Here is a 16,468-nt window from a genome sequence, read left to right as displayed (position 1 = left end):
TCCATAAGTCACTCAAAGCTAACATGCAGATGCAGCAGGCAATTGGGAAGGCTAATGGAATGCTGGACTTTATCACAGGAGGATTAAAGTACAGGAATAGTGAAGTCTTGCTTCAATTGTATAGAAGCTTGTTAGACCCCACCTGGAGTACTGTGTATGTTTTGGTCCTATTATCTTACAATGGATATTATTGTCGGGGTGGGGGGTGTGCAGTGTGTGTGTGGGGGGGGGGGGGTGGGCGGGGGGGGTGGGGTGGTGGGAGGGGAGTGGGGGCTGTGTGGGGGAGATGGGAGGTGGTACATGGTAATCAGCAGGAGGTTTCCTTGCCCATGTTTGACTTGGTGCCAGATATTAATTGTAGTTTTGGTGTCTAGATTGACGCCAGGTGATTCATTGTTTTTTTTATTGATTTTTGTGATTTGACAAGACTGAGTGGCTTTTGGAGTCAACCACATTACTGTGGATCTGCTGCATGTAGGCCAGACAGGTGACGATGGCAGATTTCCTTCCTAAGGAGACATTAGTGAGCCAGATGGGCTTTTAATGACAAGATTTTTGGATTCGAACCCAGGTCCCCAGAGAATTACTCTGGGTCACGAATCCAGTGGCAATACTCCATCGCCTCCTCCCCTACTTCTTCCACAATTACTGTTCATTGATGTGTTTGTAGAAATTGATGATCATCAAAGCGACACATGTTAAAATGAGAAAGTTTTAATGCCTACCAACGAATGTTTTGGAGTAGAAGACGTTGTGACCAGTCTTAAAATTAATCCCAGGAAAGAGAAAAAATGAACAATACCAAATGTTGGGAGATAGTGAGGTAACAAATAAGGTAAATGGAGAATAAATGATGAGACTTAGCCTTTGTTTTATGGGTGATTTTAGCGCAATTGAATTTTAGAGTTATGGCTGGGGTGAGAGAGGTGTTAATGAGTTTCCGGCGGCTGTGGGTTGGTTTAGGAAGGCGCTGAGTTCCTGAGCAGTGACCCATCACAATACTGTTTCTGAAAATAAACATTTCCGAAATTTCCTGGCGTTATTCAACATTTTAATCAGTTGCAGTTTCTTTCTAGCCGGAGGAAAAATTCATCCTGTAGAAAACAATCACGTGGTGGATATTCATGCCAATGGAGGCCGCTGCGATCCAGACATCCTTGCGGGGAAGAAAGCCCTTTATCGGCAGAGCGAGAGCGCTCAATCCCAGAACGCAGCGGGGCACGCCTGCGCGGAAGGTGGGAGGGATGCTTCCCTTGGGATTGTGGGTAGTGGAGGCAGAGGTCGAGGTTGGGCGGCCGTAGAGGGTGAGGAGGAAATGGGGGAGGGGAGGGGAGGGGGAGCTGAGGTGGTCAGTGGGGCCCAGCGTGGTGAATATGGGCTGTATCTCCAGTCTTGGGTAATGGGATCGGCCACGGTCATAGATGAGGGGGTTGTGACGTTTTTACTCTTTCTTGGGATGTGGGGGTCGCCGGTTAGTCCAGCAGATATTGCCCATCCCTAATTGCCCCTTGAGAAAGTGGTGGTGAGCTGCCTTCTTGAACTGCTGGAATCCATGTGGTGTAGGTACACCCACAGTGCTGTTAGGGAGGGAGTTCCAGGATTTTGTCCCAGCGACAGTGAAGGAACGGCGACATATTTCCAAGTCAGGACGGTGAATGACTTGGAGGGGAACTTCCAGATGATGGTGTTCCCATGTGCCTGCTGCCCTTATCCTTTTAAGTGGTAGAGGTTACCAGTTTGGACTTGAGATCAGAGTGAAAGTGTCTGGAAATCTGTGAATGTTTGAGGCTGCTGCTTTCTAATGCTTTTGTTACCTCCAGTCTGTCAATCCTGACCGACTACCCATCTTCGCAGTTAACGTTTTGAGTCAGAGCTCTGAGGAAGACTTATTTGGACTCGCAATGTTAACTCTGTTTCTCTTTCCAATGACTGCCAGGTCTGCTGAGTTTTTCCAGCATTTTCTGTTTTTATGTCAGATTTCCAGTATCTACAGTTTGCTTTTATTCCTGCCTTTCATCCTACGTTCAAATTTCTCACCAAATTCCATTCATTCATCATCCCTGTGCTTGCTGACCTACATTGGTTCCTGTTAAGCAATACCTTGATTTTAAAATTCTCACCTTTGTTTTCAAATCCTTCTCTGACCTCACTCCTTCCTATATATGTAACTTCCTCCACTCCCCATAACCGTCCAAGATATCTGCACTCCACCACTTCTGAGCGTCGCTGATTTCCCTCAATTCACCAGTGGCAACTGTGCCTTCAGCTGTCCAGGCCAATGCAGTTAAGATACTCCCAAATTCTTTGGATACCAGCAATGAAAACCCTGCTAAGTACATTAAGTTCTTTTATAAAATGGGAAATTATATCAAATGTTCAGGAATTCCATTCCTAAACCTCTCCACCTCTTCCTCCTTTCAACATCTTCCCCTTTGACCAAGCTTTTTCTTTCCTATTTTTTAATGTTTCCTTCTTTGCCTCAATGTTAGTTTTTGGCTGATTAATTTCCCATGAGGCATCTTGAACATTGTTAAATGTTGCTATATCAATGCAAGTTGTTGTTAAGCTAAGTCAGCTGTACTAATGGTGGGAGCCGTTGCTTGCAGATATTAGTCCATGCAACATTCCACTAACTTATTCATTGTTGATGTTACTATCAAATGAAAATCCAACAACTTACCATTGTCTAGCACAGCTTATTCCTTGCACACTGACACCTGATATGGCAGGTTTATGTTTACCGGTTGATAATAAGAGCAGGTAACAGTGCCCAGAAGCACTGCTGTTAAATGTAGGAAGGCTGATCCTTTCCACATATACATGGAATACTGACGGTCGCCTCTCACCTTCTGCTCTTTGTAATGTTTGAAAAGTAGCTAGAAATGGAAAGGCATTTCTGGAACCAGCAAGCGTATTGAAAATAAATCATGTATGAATCACCCTGTGCAATACTTTTCCCAAACAGTAGCAGTGCCTGCAGCCTCCTTGAGATAACTATGCACAGGGACACCCATTTTAGAAAAGAAACACACCTTCCACCTGAAGAGTCATCAAAATATTAGAGAAAAAAGTGTTTTGCTTATAGAGCTAAACAATTCAGATAATAGTGTGGGCCCAGAGTACAGGACATAAACATGTTTGAAAACTAGGAGTGAGAATAAGATAATTCAGGAAATGCTGATTGGATGACATCAAGCTTGTGTTCAGGAAGTTTGTTGATTATGGGGAAAAGAACCATTGCCATTGTTGTGCATTATAATTATAAGGACTGTTAACTTCTTACTGTGTGATGCTGAAATATGGAGAACAGCAGCAACTATTGTTTTGAAAGGACTTTCCATGAGGTATTTTCTCCTTTCTCCTGCTGCTGATTCCTAGTTGGCTGTATTGACACATGAACCTTTAATATTGCCTGTTTTTATTTAATCTTCTGGCGGGTGTGATGGCGCAGTCACGTCCATCTTATGTGTAATTTGCTAAGCCAGCAATCCCCCTACCACTGAATCAACCAATTCAAATCTGACTGCAAGTTAAGATTGGGGTTTCCTTCCTCTCCTTGGCTGCTCTCTGAATATACTCACTTGGCCATTCAGAAGTTCAGGGATTGATTCTGATTAAATGGTTGAGTAACATCATAATTTGCAATGTTAGATCGAGAAAACTTTCTTCTGATATATGAAGCTAAAGCTTTCTTATGGACCTTCTCTCTCTCTCTAGATGACACCATGTCAGCTGCTTCTTTAAGTCGTCTGTTGGGAATTGTGCCCCAGCGTATCAGTCACCAGCTCTTTTGTTTCCACACCTCCCAAAGATGCTGTAAAAATGTGACCTTTGGTCAAAGCCATGGCCCAACCACTGCAACAGAACAAGAAAATGCGAGGAAAAATCAAAAATCTGGCAAAACTGCAAAGTTTCCCAGGACTAACATAACTTTGGAAGAAAGGTGACACTCTTTATGTATTTTTCATTTTAAAACTTCATATTTTCTTCTCTTAGGTCTGTCCTCCCTTTCTCCATTGTTGGATCATTGTACTCTGCCCTCTCCAATGTCCCTTTTTGTATGCTGACAGGAATGACTTGCCCTCAGTCTTTATGGGAATGCAGAAAGCTCCTCCTTAAGATGACTCACCCGGGATTGGAAATTCACTTTTGGAAAGTCATCACCATCTGTTGGGGTAGTTGTCTGACTTTGTTCTGCTGATAGGGAGCCACACCATTCAGCTGTGTTTATTGGGAAATTGGGGAACTGTGCTCAATGGGGTGAACAATGACTGCTGTGGGAACAATGAAACACATTGTTTAATTTAGTCCCATGAGAAGGCACTAATTGTTCTAATTGCACAAAAGGTACAAAGCCATAGTCTAACCTTCATTATCTGCAGTAGAACCCATACCGCATTCAACTTGTAAATCCTATGCACTCCACTTGTGTGGAATTCTAATGGACCAAACCTCCTCTTAATCATTTCAATTGGACAAATTCCTAGTGGATCAAGCTTCTTTCCATTTACTTATTAGTCAGAATTCCAATGGACTGGATTTCATTTTATTCTCCCCATGGTATCAAAATTCTCCTCTAAGTGTAACATCGCTCATTAACTCCTGTTATTTACCATAAGACGTAGAAGCATAAGTAGGTCATTCAGCTTCCTATTCGTCCTGCCAAAGTGCATAACCTCACACTTCCCCAAATAATATTCCATCTGCCAAGTTTTTGCCCACTCACTTTACCTGTCTATATCCCTTTGTTGACCTCCTTGTGTCATCCTCACCATGTGCTTTCCCACCCATATTTGTGTCATCTGCAAACTTGGCAATAGTATATTCACTTCCCTCATCTAAGTCATTAACATATATTGTAAATAATTTAGGCCCCAGCACTGATCCCTGTGGCAATCCACTAGTTACAGGTTGCCATCCCAAAAATACTCCCCTTATCCCAACTCTCTGCTTTCTATTAGTTAGCCAATCCTCTATCCATGCTATAACACTACCCCAACACCATGAGCTCTTATCTTATAAAGTATCCTTATGTGCGATACCTTATTGAACGCCTTTTTGGAAATCCAAATATATTATATCTACTGGTTCCCCTTTATCTATCCTGCTTGATACCCCCACAAAGAACTCTAATAAATTTGTTAGGCATGATTTCCCCTTCATGAAGCCATGTTGATTCTGCTTGAGTAGATTATGCATTTCTAAATGCCCAGCTATTACATCCTTTATAATAGACTCCAACGTTTTCCCAACGGCACATGTTAAGCTAACTGGCCTATAGTTACCTGTTTTTGTCATTCATTTGTAATCCTCATAAATACATTTCACAGCTAAGTATCACTGAGGTCCTAAATAGATTGCTTTCAGAAAACAACGTTTTGGGATACAGTCTGGAATTTGAGACCTGTGGTAAGTGTAACAGCCATGCAGTGGGGATGATGAGAACATGACCAAGTATCTGGAGAGAAGCACTGGAAGACGGGGATAAGATCAGTAGACCAAAGATCCAATATATGTCTAGCAAAGAGGATCAGAGTGAAGGTGTAAAGAAAATAGCAGAGAAAAGATTGAAATGGTATGGTCATCTATTGAGCGAGAGAGATGGGGAGGAAATGTGGTGAGGTGAGGGATGAAGATTGGACTTTCAGGAAGAAGATGTCGATGACCTATGACCAGATGGAAAGATGAGGTGGCGAGTGACTTAAACACAGTGGGATTGGAGAGGAATGGGTGACTGGCAGCAGGAGATGGACCAGGGTGATCAATCAGAATTGTGGTGACTCCAGGTAAAATGGGAGAAGCTGAAAGAAGAAGGGAAGTGTAAGTGTAGCAGGCCTGGGAGGAAAGGGAATTGAACCTATTCACAGTATCACAGAATTTTAACGACACAGAAGGAGGCCATTTGGCCCATCATGCCTGCACCGGCTCTCCAAAAGAGCATTATGACCTAGTGCCATTGCCCTGTTTTTTTCTCCGCACCCCTGCACATTGTTTCTATTCAAATAATCATCTAATGCCCTCTTGAATGTCTTGATTGAACCTGCCTCCACCACACTTCCAGGCAGTGCATTCCAGACTCGAACCATTCATTGTGTGAAAAAGACTTTCTCACGTCGCATTTGCTTTTTTTGTGAATCATTTTAAATCTGTGCCTCTTGTTTTTGATCCTTTTACGAGCGGGAACAGCTTCTCCCTGTCTACCCTGTCCAACCCCCTCATGATTTTGAACATTTCTATCAAACATTTCTATCAAACCTCCTGTTAGCCACCTTCTCTTCAAGGAGAGCAGTCCCAATCTTTCCAATTTATCCTCATTGCTGAAGTTTCTCATCCCTGGAACCATTCTTGTAAATCTCTTCTGCACTTTCTCCAATATGTTCACATACTATTATTCCCAAAGCTCTCCACCAGAGGGTGTTTCCTCATGTCTGTGTCTGTTCTTGAATAATTAATAGAGATTGATGAGTAATCATCTCTATTATCATTGAATTATGCAGCTACCAAGATGGTAGAAGGCAAACTAGATGGACTTCTGGTCTATTTATGTCTGGCAATTCTTATTTAGCAGATTCACAGAAAGATGTAATGGTATATGTGAAAGTGGTTTTATTGAGCAATAAATTACATTACTGCCATAAGGCAGCAGAGAGTGGTGCACAACACTAGCATAGGATTGTGTGAATGAGGCAGTTACTAAGTTTAATCTTCATTTAACTATAGTTCCCTCTAGACACATTTGTGTTTTTCATTTGGGTGCTGCTGGGATTCTAATGATAACTAGTTTCCCAGTGTGACAGGTTCTTTTGCTGTCTTACATGCAGATTGTTTCATCTTTTTTATCCAGAAGACATTTGGAGGCGACGGTAACTAAACTCGCCCAATATTATTCTCCAGTCGCTTCAATGGAGCATACAGCCAGCTTTACAGCAGATTCCGTCAGGTTCCTGATGACAGCTTAGGTTAAAATTGACCCCATTTTTGTCTTTTTTTTTCTTTCTGTCTCAGGCTGGCTGATGCTGTGACCCCACTCTGGAGAATGAGCTATGAGGAGCAGCTGCAGGTTTGTGAAGGGGCTGAAGCGTCCACATAATCATATTCATAAGAACAGTAAGGACGCCAAAGTTGAAACACCAGACTGAAAATTGCCCATTTCCTACTCCAGAGAGCCTGTGGGTTGGAGAATTTGAGCTGCCTCTGACACTCACTGTTTACAAGAATACCTTCATGGGATTGACGCATTTACACATCTTTTGTTTTGTGGTACATTGCAGGGAAGGGTCAAAGATCACAGTCCATTTGCTCTGGACTCTTAAAATGTAATACTGTTGAATTATTTCAAAACATACTGATAATGTGCATGGCGACTGCAGAATCTCATCACCATCTGGCTGGGACCTTCCCTGATATTAGAATCATAGAATGGTTATAACACAGAAGGACATGATTTGGCCTTTTGTATCTGTGCTGGCTCTGTAAGAGCAACTTAGCCAGCCTCACTCCCTTGCTTTTTCCCCAAAGCTCGATAATGTTTTCTCTTCCCATAAGGATCTCATTCTGTTTTGAAAACCATGATTGAATCGGCATCCACCACATTCTCAGGTCATTGCATTCCAGATACTAACTACCCACTGTGTAAAAAAAAAAAAAGTTTTTCCACATGTCAACTTTGGTTCTTTTGCCATTCACCTTAAATCTATGTCCTATCATTCTCACCATTCTGCCAGTGGGAATTGTTTCTCCCTAACTATTCTGTCCAGACCACTCATGATTTTGAGCACCTCTATCAAATCTCCTCTCAACCTTCTGTAAGGAGAACAGCTCCAGATTTGCCAGTCTGTCCATGTAACTGAAATACCTCATACTGGAACTATTCTTATAAATCTTTTCTGCACCCTCTCTAATGCCTTCACATCATTCATAAAATGTGGTGCTCAAAATTGGACACACTACTCTAGTTGAGGCTGAACTAATGTTTTATAAAAGTTCACCGTAGCTTCCCTGCTCTTGTATTCTGTGCCTCTTTATAAAGCCCAGGATTCCGTGCGCCTTATTAACCCCTTTCTCAATCTGTGCTGCCACCTTCGATGATCTGTGGCCATGTACCCCCAAGTCTTTCTTCCTCTGCACCCTTTGTAGAATTGTACTTTTTTTTTTGCTTATCCTCTTTCTTCCTACTGAAGGATACCACTTCACACTTCTCTGCGCAAAATTTCATCTGCACGTACCCGCCCATTCCACCAACCTGTGTCCTCTTGAAATCTATCATTACCCTCCTCACAGTTCCAAGATTTGTGCCATCCTCAAATTTTGAAATTGTGTCCTGAATACCCAAGTCTATCTCGGTCATTAATGTTGTGCAAGAAAAGGAGTTTTGATGATACCAATCCCTGGGGAACCTTATTGTATTTCTTCCTCCAGTCTGATAAACAACCAATAGTGAAATTAGTGTCTGCAATGGTGAAGATATTTTGCTGATCTTCAGTGGTGGGCCAGCTTTAACTTGCTGTAATCCTCCTTACATCTATAGAAAAAAACTGAACAGGCTGTGGGATGACTTGATAGAAATCTTTAAAATTATGAAAGGGTTTGATAGGGCAGACATAGAGAAGATGTTTCCATTTGCAGGTGAGACCAAGACTAACAACCATCAGTATAATACAGCCACCAATAAAACTTGTGGGGAGTTCAGGAGAAACTTCTTTATCCAGAGTGTGTTTAGAATATAAGAACTTGCTACCACATAGTGGTTAAGGTGAGTAGCATAGATGTATTCAAGAGAAAACTACATTGGTACATGAGGGGCCCGTTCCTGTGTTAGTTTCTGTAAGAATGGTGCATCCTGTGTGCCACTGGCAGGATTTTGTTCAGCCCTTATTGCTACCATTGCTTCTGGTCGAAAGTTACTCCTCCAGGCAGCTTTGATCACCTGACAGCAAGATCATCCAGCACATTAACTGGCTGTCTGATAGAGGACCTCACAGTTTGATAATGCACTGAAATTGATCCTCTGTTTGCCACGCTTGGGCTAGCTACTGACTTTAATTCTATAGCGTTCATTGCAATTAAAAAAACACGTGACTCAACACCTAGTCGTGTGATTTGGCAATTTGGCTGCTATGTTTCATTGAACTTTGGAATGTCCTGAGGGAATGAAAGCTACTATATCAACATGGGCATTCTCCTTCCTTCTAGGTTAAATATGAAGCTCAGAAGAGGACCCTTCAGCTTCTCACTGCCAGTATCACCAATTGCTCTGGGACCGATGGCCTGTGTTGCCCACTTCATTCAACTCTCCCCTCGGTCAGTATCCAACACCATAGACTGAACCACTCACCTTACCAGGCTGGAGAGGAGGGAAGGGATGGCATTGGTAACCATGGAGTTCCATTGGATTGATCCATGATTGTGCTTGGCAAAGTACTGCAGTGGTTTGCCTTCGTCTTCTGCAGTTTGGCTAACCAGGAAACTTTCTTGCTCTTACTTCCTGCCATCAGGTATATTAGAAGGATTTACAGGTTGATAATCAACCTGTTTGGTCATGTTATGAAGGCATTTTCCATGGCCATCAAATCCTGAATCCAGAGTGCAGAGGTGAGGACACTACCATTGCATCACAAGACCTCCCAATTTTCCTTTACAAAAAACATAATTTACTTAGTGTATTTTAAATGGTTTTATCTTTTTTGTACCTTTTGTCCACTGCTCCTGGAGCATACAAACTGTTCCCCAGTGGAGTCATTGCTTTTCTATAGAGGGAGAAAATGTAGTTCTGTGTGACTTGTTAATTCTCATTGTGGCTTGTGGAGGCGCAGTTAGTCCCTTCTCAACCCCCCGCCCTGTGCCACAGATGGATAAGGGATCAATGGATTTAATTGTGGTCCCAAAGCATTTTACAGCCAATGAACAACTTTTTGAAGTAGTATCACTGTAATGGAGGGGTATTAGGCAGCCAGTTTGCACATAGCAAGGTCCCATAAACAGCAGTTGGTTGAGAGAAAAATATTGGCTAGGACCCCAGCAGAATTTTCCTAGCTCTTTTTTGAATAGTAGATTTGATCTTTTATGCTTACCTAAACAGGTTTAACATCTCATCTAAGATTTGGTGCTACAAGCGATGCTGCAACTCTCAGTACTGCACTGAAGTGTCAGTCTAGATAATGTGCACAAGCCTGGGGTGGGACTTGAGAGCACAGCTTTCTGATTTAGCAAGAATGCTACAAATTCAGCTAAGCTGCAAATGAGAGAGATGTGAATAAAAGCAAAATACTGTAAATGTTGGAAATCTGAAATAAAAACAGAAAATGCTAGGAAAACTCAGCAGGTCTGGCAGCATCTGTAGGGAGAGAAAACAGAGTTAACGTTTTGAGTCTGACTCTTCCTCAGAGCCTCAGAGCTGAGTTAAACTCTGCTTTGGAGAGATGTGAACATAGGCATGCAGAGAATTTTAACCTCATAGTTGCAGCAGAAACAGGCTGTTCCAGTGCTGGCCCGGGCAACGGGACTCCAACCTCTCATCTCTGCAAGTAAAACAAGGGTATAAGCCCTCTTTCTAACGGTTCAGACAGAGTGACTTTCTAGCAGCAACCTATGGGAATAGCCACAAAATTTGCCACATCTGTAATTTACAGATTAAAAACACAATTCTTTGTGCCAATCAGTTGTGTTGGTGGTGGGTTATTGCAGAAGCCATAAATACATATCAGTGAACAGTAAACTTAAAAGCATTATCAGGAAAGATATCTTTGGTCAAAAACTATTGCATTTGGAATAATTAATGTAGTAAGGTAATTGAGCAGGGACCTTGGAGATAGGTATTGAAGGGATAATCTTCAATGAATATAGTAGCCCATTCCTGTGTTTTATACTCCTGTTTTCTTGTAGTTCTGAACGCTTGGGCATTGCTATAGTGAACTTGGCCACTGCTGCATATAAACCTGGGCGCCTGAATTCTGTACACTGAGCCACTCCTCCTCTTTGCAGCCAGTTACTGTCGGATATCGCAACAAGTCAACTTTCTCCGTGAACAGAGGGCCTGATGGCAATCCCAAAACGGTTGGGCATTACATTGGAACTGGTAAAGGTGAGCAGTGACTGAGCTGTGCTGGGTTTGGCAATCTTATCCTTTTTGACTGTGATGTGCTCGAGGTTTTCTTACTTGTCGAATCTAGTGTATGACACTGATGTCTCTGTGTCTGAAACTATTGGCTGGTGCGGCACTGAGTCTGTACACCAGGGTGGTCAGGTTGACCCTTGGCCTGTGCATATCTGAACTAAGATAATAATGAGGGTGCGACAGGGGCCCATAGCAGCTGGAGCTCATCATGTCTGTGCCACGTAGAGTTATTCAATTAATCTCACTTCCCTGCTCTCCCCATAGCCCTGTAAATATTTTTCCTTCAGCTATTTATCCAATTTTCTTTTGTAATTCACTATTGAATCTGCTTACACCCTTTTAGGCAGATAATTCCAGATCACAATTCAGTGTGTAATTTCCTTGCAGAGGTCACACACCCAAGTGGTAACAACTAAGTCAGCTTCCTGCTACAGTAACATCTTTTCAGGGAACCACTTTCAATTGATTGACAGATAACTGCCATTGCCAGGCAGTTTCTGTTAACTAAGGTTGAGATTTTCTGACCCCGTTGTGGGCGGGACCCGCCGCGGGTGAGGCAGCGCCCCAGCCAGGAGTCCATTGGCTTGCGGCAGGACCAGAAGATCCCAACAGTGGGTGGGTGCGGAAAATCCTGCCCTAAGTTTTTTAACTGGCTTGCAGTTTAAAAGTTTTAAGCTGGAACCTGACTGTTAAACCAAATTATAGCTTGAGAAAAACTTAACCAGTTACACCCCTGGGCCTCGTCATCTCCACTTTGTGCTCCTACCTGATTTGTATATGCAAACGCCAAGGTGTCACTGTTCCTCCAACTCCTTTATAACTCTTTTCTTCTCCGCCGATGCTGCCAGACCTGCTGAGTTTTTCCCGGTAATTCTGTTTTGTTTTGGATTTCCAGCATCCGCAGTTTTTTGTTTTTATCCTTTATAACTCTGCCGTTTGGTTTATATTGTCACCCCTTATTCTTCCAACCAAAATACGTTGCTTCACTTGACTGCTAAATTTCATCTGCTATATGTCTGCTCATTTCACTAGTCTGTCTGTGTCTTCGTGAGATCTGTTACTAACCCCTCATTGTTTACTATGTTTCCCAGTTTCAAATCATTCGCAAACTTTAAAATTATGCCCTCCATACCCAAGTCAAAAAAATAATTGGTCTCCAAACTGAGGGGCATTACTGTGTACTTCTCCAGTCTGGAAAATAACCGTTCATCAGTGCGCTCTGCTTTACATCCCATCTTGTTCATCCTTCAAGGCGAAGATGACCATGTTCTCCATCTGCAGTATTTGATTGGTTTCCGGTAAGTACAATTGCTAAGGCCTACCTGCGCCTGGAAAATTCTGCTGCAAATAAGACAGCGTGCCCCAGGCGATTGTGTTTTGGATGAGCTGCTTGCTCAAGATTTTCTCTCCTTGCGTTTTCTCTCTGCATCTGATCTGCGCTTGCTTTTGAAGGAGCCCACACTTTTTTATTTGATTGCGTTAGGTTCAGCGATCTTGGACGAGCTTCTCCCAGGAGTCGAAGTTGATAGCAAAACTCCTAAGTGAAACCTTCAAAGTGTCCTTGTAATGTTTCCTTTGATCATCATGAAAGTGCACCCCAGACTCAATTTTCCATAGAAAGTTGGTAAGTGAGTGTCAGGCATTCTGGCTCCATGACCAGCCCAACACAGTTGTGACTGTCTCGCTATGATGTGGAAGTTTGGCATACCAACTTGGCATTGTCAATCCAATAATCAATCACATATCTATGCATCCAATGTGCCTTTGCTAACAAGTCTATTTTGTGGTATAAAAACAAAAAAACTGCGGATGCTGGAAATCCAAAACAAAAACAGAATTACCTGGAAAAACTCAGCAGGTCTGGCAGCATCGGCAGAGAAGAAGTGTTGACGTTTCGAGTCCTCATGACCCTTCGACAGAACTTGAGTTTGAGTCCAAGAAAGAGTTGAAATATAAGCTGGTTTAAGGTGTGTGTGGGGGGTGCGGAGAGAGAGAGAGAGAGAAGTGGAGGGGGGGGTATGGTTGTAGGGACAAACAAGCAGTGATAGAAGCAGATCATCAAAAGATGTCAACAACAATAGAACAAAAGAACACATAGGTGTTAAAGTTGGTGATATTATCTGAACGAATGTACTAATTAAGAATGGATGGTAGGGCACTCAAGGTATAGCTCTAGTGGGGGTGGGGAGAGCATAAAAGATTTTAAAATATTTAAAAATAATGGAAATAGGTGGGAAAAGAAAAATCTATATAATTTATTGGAAGAAAAAGGAAGGGGGAAACAGAAAGGGGGTGGGGATGGGGGAGGGAGCTCACGACCTAAAGTTGTTGAATTCAATATTCAGTCCGGAAGGCTGTAAAGTGCCTAGTCGGAAGATGAGGTGTTGTTCCTCCAGCTTACATTGGGCTTCACTGGAACAATGCAGCAAGCCAAGGACAGACATGTGGGCAAGAGAGCAGAGTGGAGTGTTAAAATGGCAAGCGACAGGGAGGTTTGGGTCATTCTTGCGGACAGACTGCAGGTGTTCTGCAAAGCGGTTGCCCAGTTTACGTTTGGTCTCTCCAATGTAGAGGAGACCACATTGGGAGCAATGAACGCAGTAGACTAAGTTGGAGGCTGAGCGTCAACTCGCAGACGTTTCCTCCTACCTCTTCCTGGACCATGACCCCACCACTGGACATCAAGCCATTGTTTCCAGGACTGTCACTGACCTCATCTCCTCTGGGGATCTCCCTCCCACAGCTTCCAACCTGATAGTCGCCCAACCTCGGATGGCCCACTTCTATCTCCTACCCAAAATCCACAAACAGAATTGTCCCGTTAGACCGATCGTCTCAGCTTGCTCCTGCCCCACAGAACTCATTTCTTGTTATCTTGACTCCCTTCTCTCTCCCCTTGTCCAGTCCCTTCCCACCTACATCCGTGATTCCTCTGACACCTTACGTCACATCAACAATTTCCAGTTCCCTGGCCCCAACCGCTTCCTCTTCACCGTGGACGTCCAATCCCTCTACACCTCCATCCCCCACCAAGATGGTCTGAGGGCCCTTAGCTTCTTCCTCGAACAGAGGCCCGAAAAATCCCTATCCACCACTACTCTCCTCCGTCTGGCTGAACTTGTTCTCACGCTGAACAATTTCTCCTTCAACTCCTCTCACTTCCTCCAAATAAAAGGTGTGGCTATGGGTACCCGCATGGGCCCCAGCTATGCCTGTCTCTTTATGGGGTATGTGGAATATTCCTTGTTCCAGTCCTACTCCGGCCCCCTTCCACAAATCTTTCTCCGGTACATCGATGATTACTTCGGTGCCACTTCATGCTCTCATCGGGACTTGGAAAAATTTATTAATTTTGCTTCCAATCTCCACCCCTCCATCATTTTCACGTGGTCCATCTCTGACACTTCCCTTCCCTTCCTTGACCTCTCTGTCTCAATCTCTGGTGATAGACTGTCCACCAATATCCATTACAAACCCACCGACTCCCACAGCTACCTCGACTACAGCTCCTCACACCCCGCTTCCTGTAAGGACTCCATCCCATTCTCTCAGTTCCTTCGCCTCCGTCGCATCTGTTCCGATGATGCTACCTTCAAAAACAGTTCCTCTGACATGTCCTCCTTCTTCCTTAACCGAGGTTTTCCACCCACGGTCGTCGACAGGGCCCTCAACCGTGTCCGGCCCATCTCCCGCGCATCCACCCTCATGCCTTCTCCTCCCTCCCAGAAACATGATAGGGTCCCCCTTGTCCTCACTTATCACCCCACCAGCCTCCGCATTCAAAGGATCATCCTCCGCCATTTCCGCCAACTCCAGCATGATGCCACCACCAAACACATCTTCCCTTCACCCCCCCTTTTGGCATTCCGTAGGGATCGCTCCCTCCGGGACACCCTGGTCCACTCCTCCATCACCCCCTACTCCTCAACCCCCTCCTATGGCGCCACCCCATGCCCACGCAAAAGATGTAACACCTGCCCCTTCACTTCCTCTCTCCTCACCGTCCAAGGACCCAAACACTCCTTTCAAGTGAAGCAGCATTTCACTTGCATTTCCCCCAACTTAGTCTACTGCATTAGTTGCTCCCAATGTGGTCTCCTCTACATTGGAGAGACCAAACGTAAACTGGGCGACCGCTTTGCAGAACACCTGCGGTCTGTCCGCAAGAATGACCCAAACCTCCCTGTCGCTTGCCATTTTAACACTCCACCCTGCTCTCTTGCCCACATATCTGTCGTTGGCTTGCTGCATTGTTCCAGTGAAGCCCAAAGCAAACTGGAGGAACAACACCTCATCTTCCGACTAGGCACTTTACAGCCTTCCGGACTGAATATTGAATTCAACAACTTTAGGTCGTGAGCTCCCTCCCCCATCCCCACCCCCTTTCTGTTTCCCCCTTCCTTTTTTTTTCCAATAAATTATATAGATTTTCCTTTTCCCACCTATTTCCATTATTTTTAAAAAAATTTTTTTAAATCTTTTATGCTCTCCCCACCCCCACTAGAGCTATACCTTGAGTGCCCTACCATCCATTCTTAATTAGCACATTCATTTAGATAATATCACCAACTTTAACTTTAACACCTATGTGTTCTTTTGTTCTATTGTTGTTGACATCTTTTGATGATCTGCTTCTATCACTGCTTGTTTGTCCCTACAACCACACCCACCCCCCCACTTCTCTCTCTCTCTCTCTCTCCGTCCCCCCACACACACCTTAAACCAGCTTATATTTCAACTCTTTCTCGGACTCGAACTTAAGTTCTGTCGAAGGGTCATGAGGACTCGAAACGTCAACTCTTCTTCTCCGCCGATGCTGCCAGACCTGCTGAGTTTTTCCAGGTAATTCTATTTTGTGGTACTTCGTCAAATGCATTTTGATAAAAAAACATCAACTACACTGCCCTCATCAACCCACTCTTTATTCATCACAGCTCAATTGAGTTAGGCAAATAGAATTTGCCATTATCAATTCTGTGTTGACCTTTATTTGCTAATGCAAATTAATTTTGTTCTGGATTATTGTTTCTGAACAATTCCCTATCACTTATGTTAAACTGGATGGCCTATAATTGCTTCTTTTATCCTTCTCCTGATTTTTAAACAGTGCTTAATATCTTCAATCCTCCAGTCCTCTACCACCAGCAGAGAAGGGCTAGAAGATTGTGGTTAGAGAGTCTGCAATTTCCCTCCTCCCTTCCCTCAGGAACCTCGGCTGCATTCCACCTGGAATTTTTATCCAATGTGACTACGGCCTCCTCCTTTACTACGACATCGGTACTAGCATCCTTTTCTCCAGTGAAGATTGAACTGAGTACTCATGTAAAACCTCAACCACGTCCACTGCTTCCACAA

The 16,468-nt window shown here is 43.6% G+C and overlaps 1 protein-coding gene across 1 annotated transcript in view; it reads left to right on the top strand.

The window, feature by feature from the left end:
* Positions 1-1,261: 1,261 nt before the first annotated feature.
* The window catches only part of trmt2b (tRNA methyltransferase 2 homolog B), a 41,219-nt gene continuing 26,012 nt past the window's right edge, over positions 1,262-16,468 (top strand). Inside the window, exons 1-5 of the mRNA XM_041194781.1 lie at positions 1,262-1,304; positions 3,718-3,943; positions 7,006-7,060; positions 9,193-9,300; positions 10,981-11,080. Of these exons, the coding sequence (XP_041050715.1) occupies positions 3,726-3,943; positions 7,006-7,060; positions 9,193-9,300; positions 10,981-11,080 (481 nt within the window). The 5' untranslated portion in view covers positions 1,262-1,304; positions 3,718-3,725. The remainder of the gene's footprint in view (positions 1,305-3,717; positions 3,944-7,005; positions 7,061-9,192; positions 9,301-10,980; positions 11,081-16,468) is intronic.

This window comes from Carcharodon carcharias, chromosome 9 (assembly GCF_017639515.1).
Source record: "Carcharodon carcharias isolate sCarCar2 chromosome 9, sCarCar2.pri, whole genome shotgun sequence".
Taxonomy (NCBI): domain Eukaryota; kingdom Metazoa; phylum Chordata; class Chondrichthyes; order Lamniformes; family Lamnidae; genus Carcharodon; species Carcharodon carcharias.
This window is presented reverse-complemented; position numbering and strand designations above follow the sequence as displayed.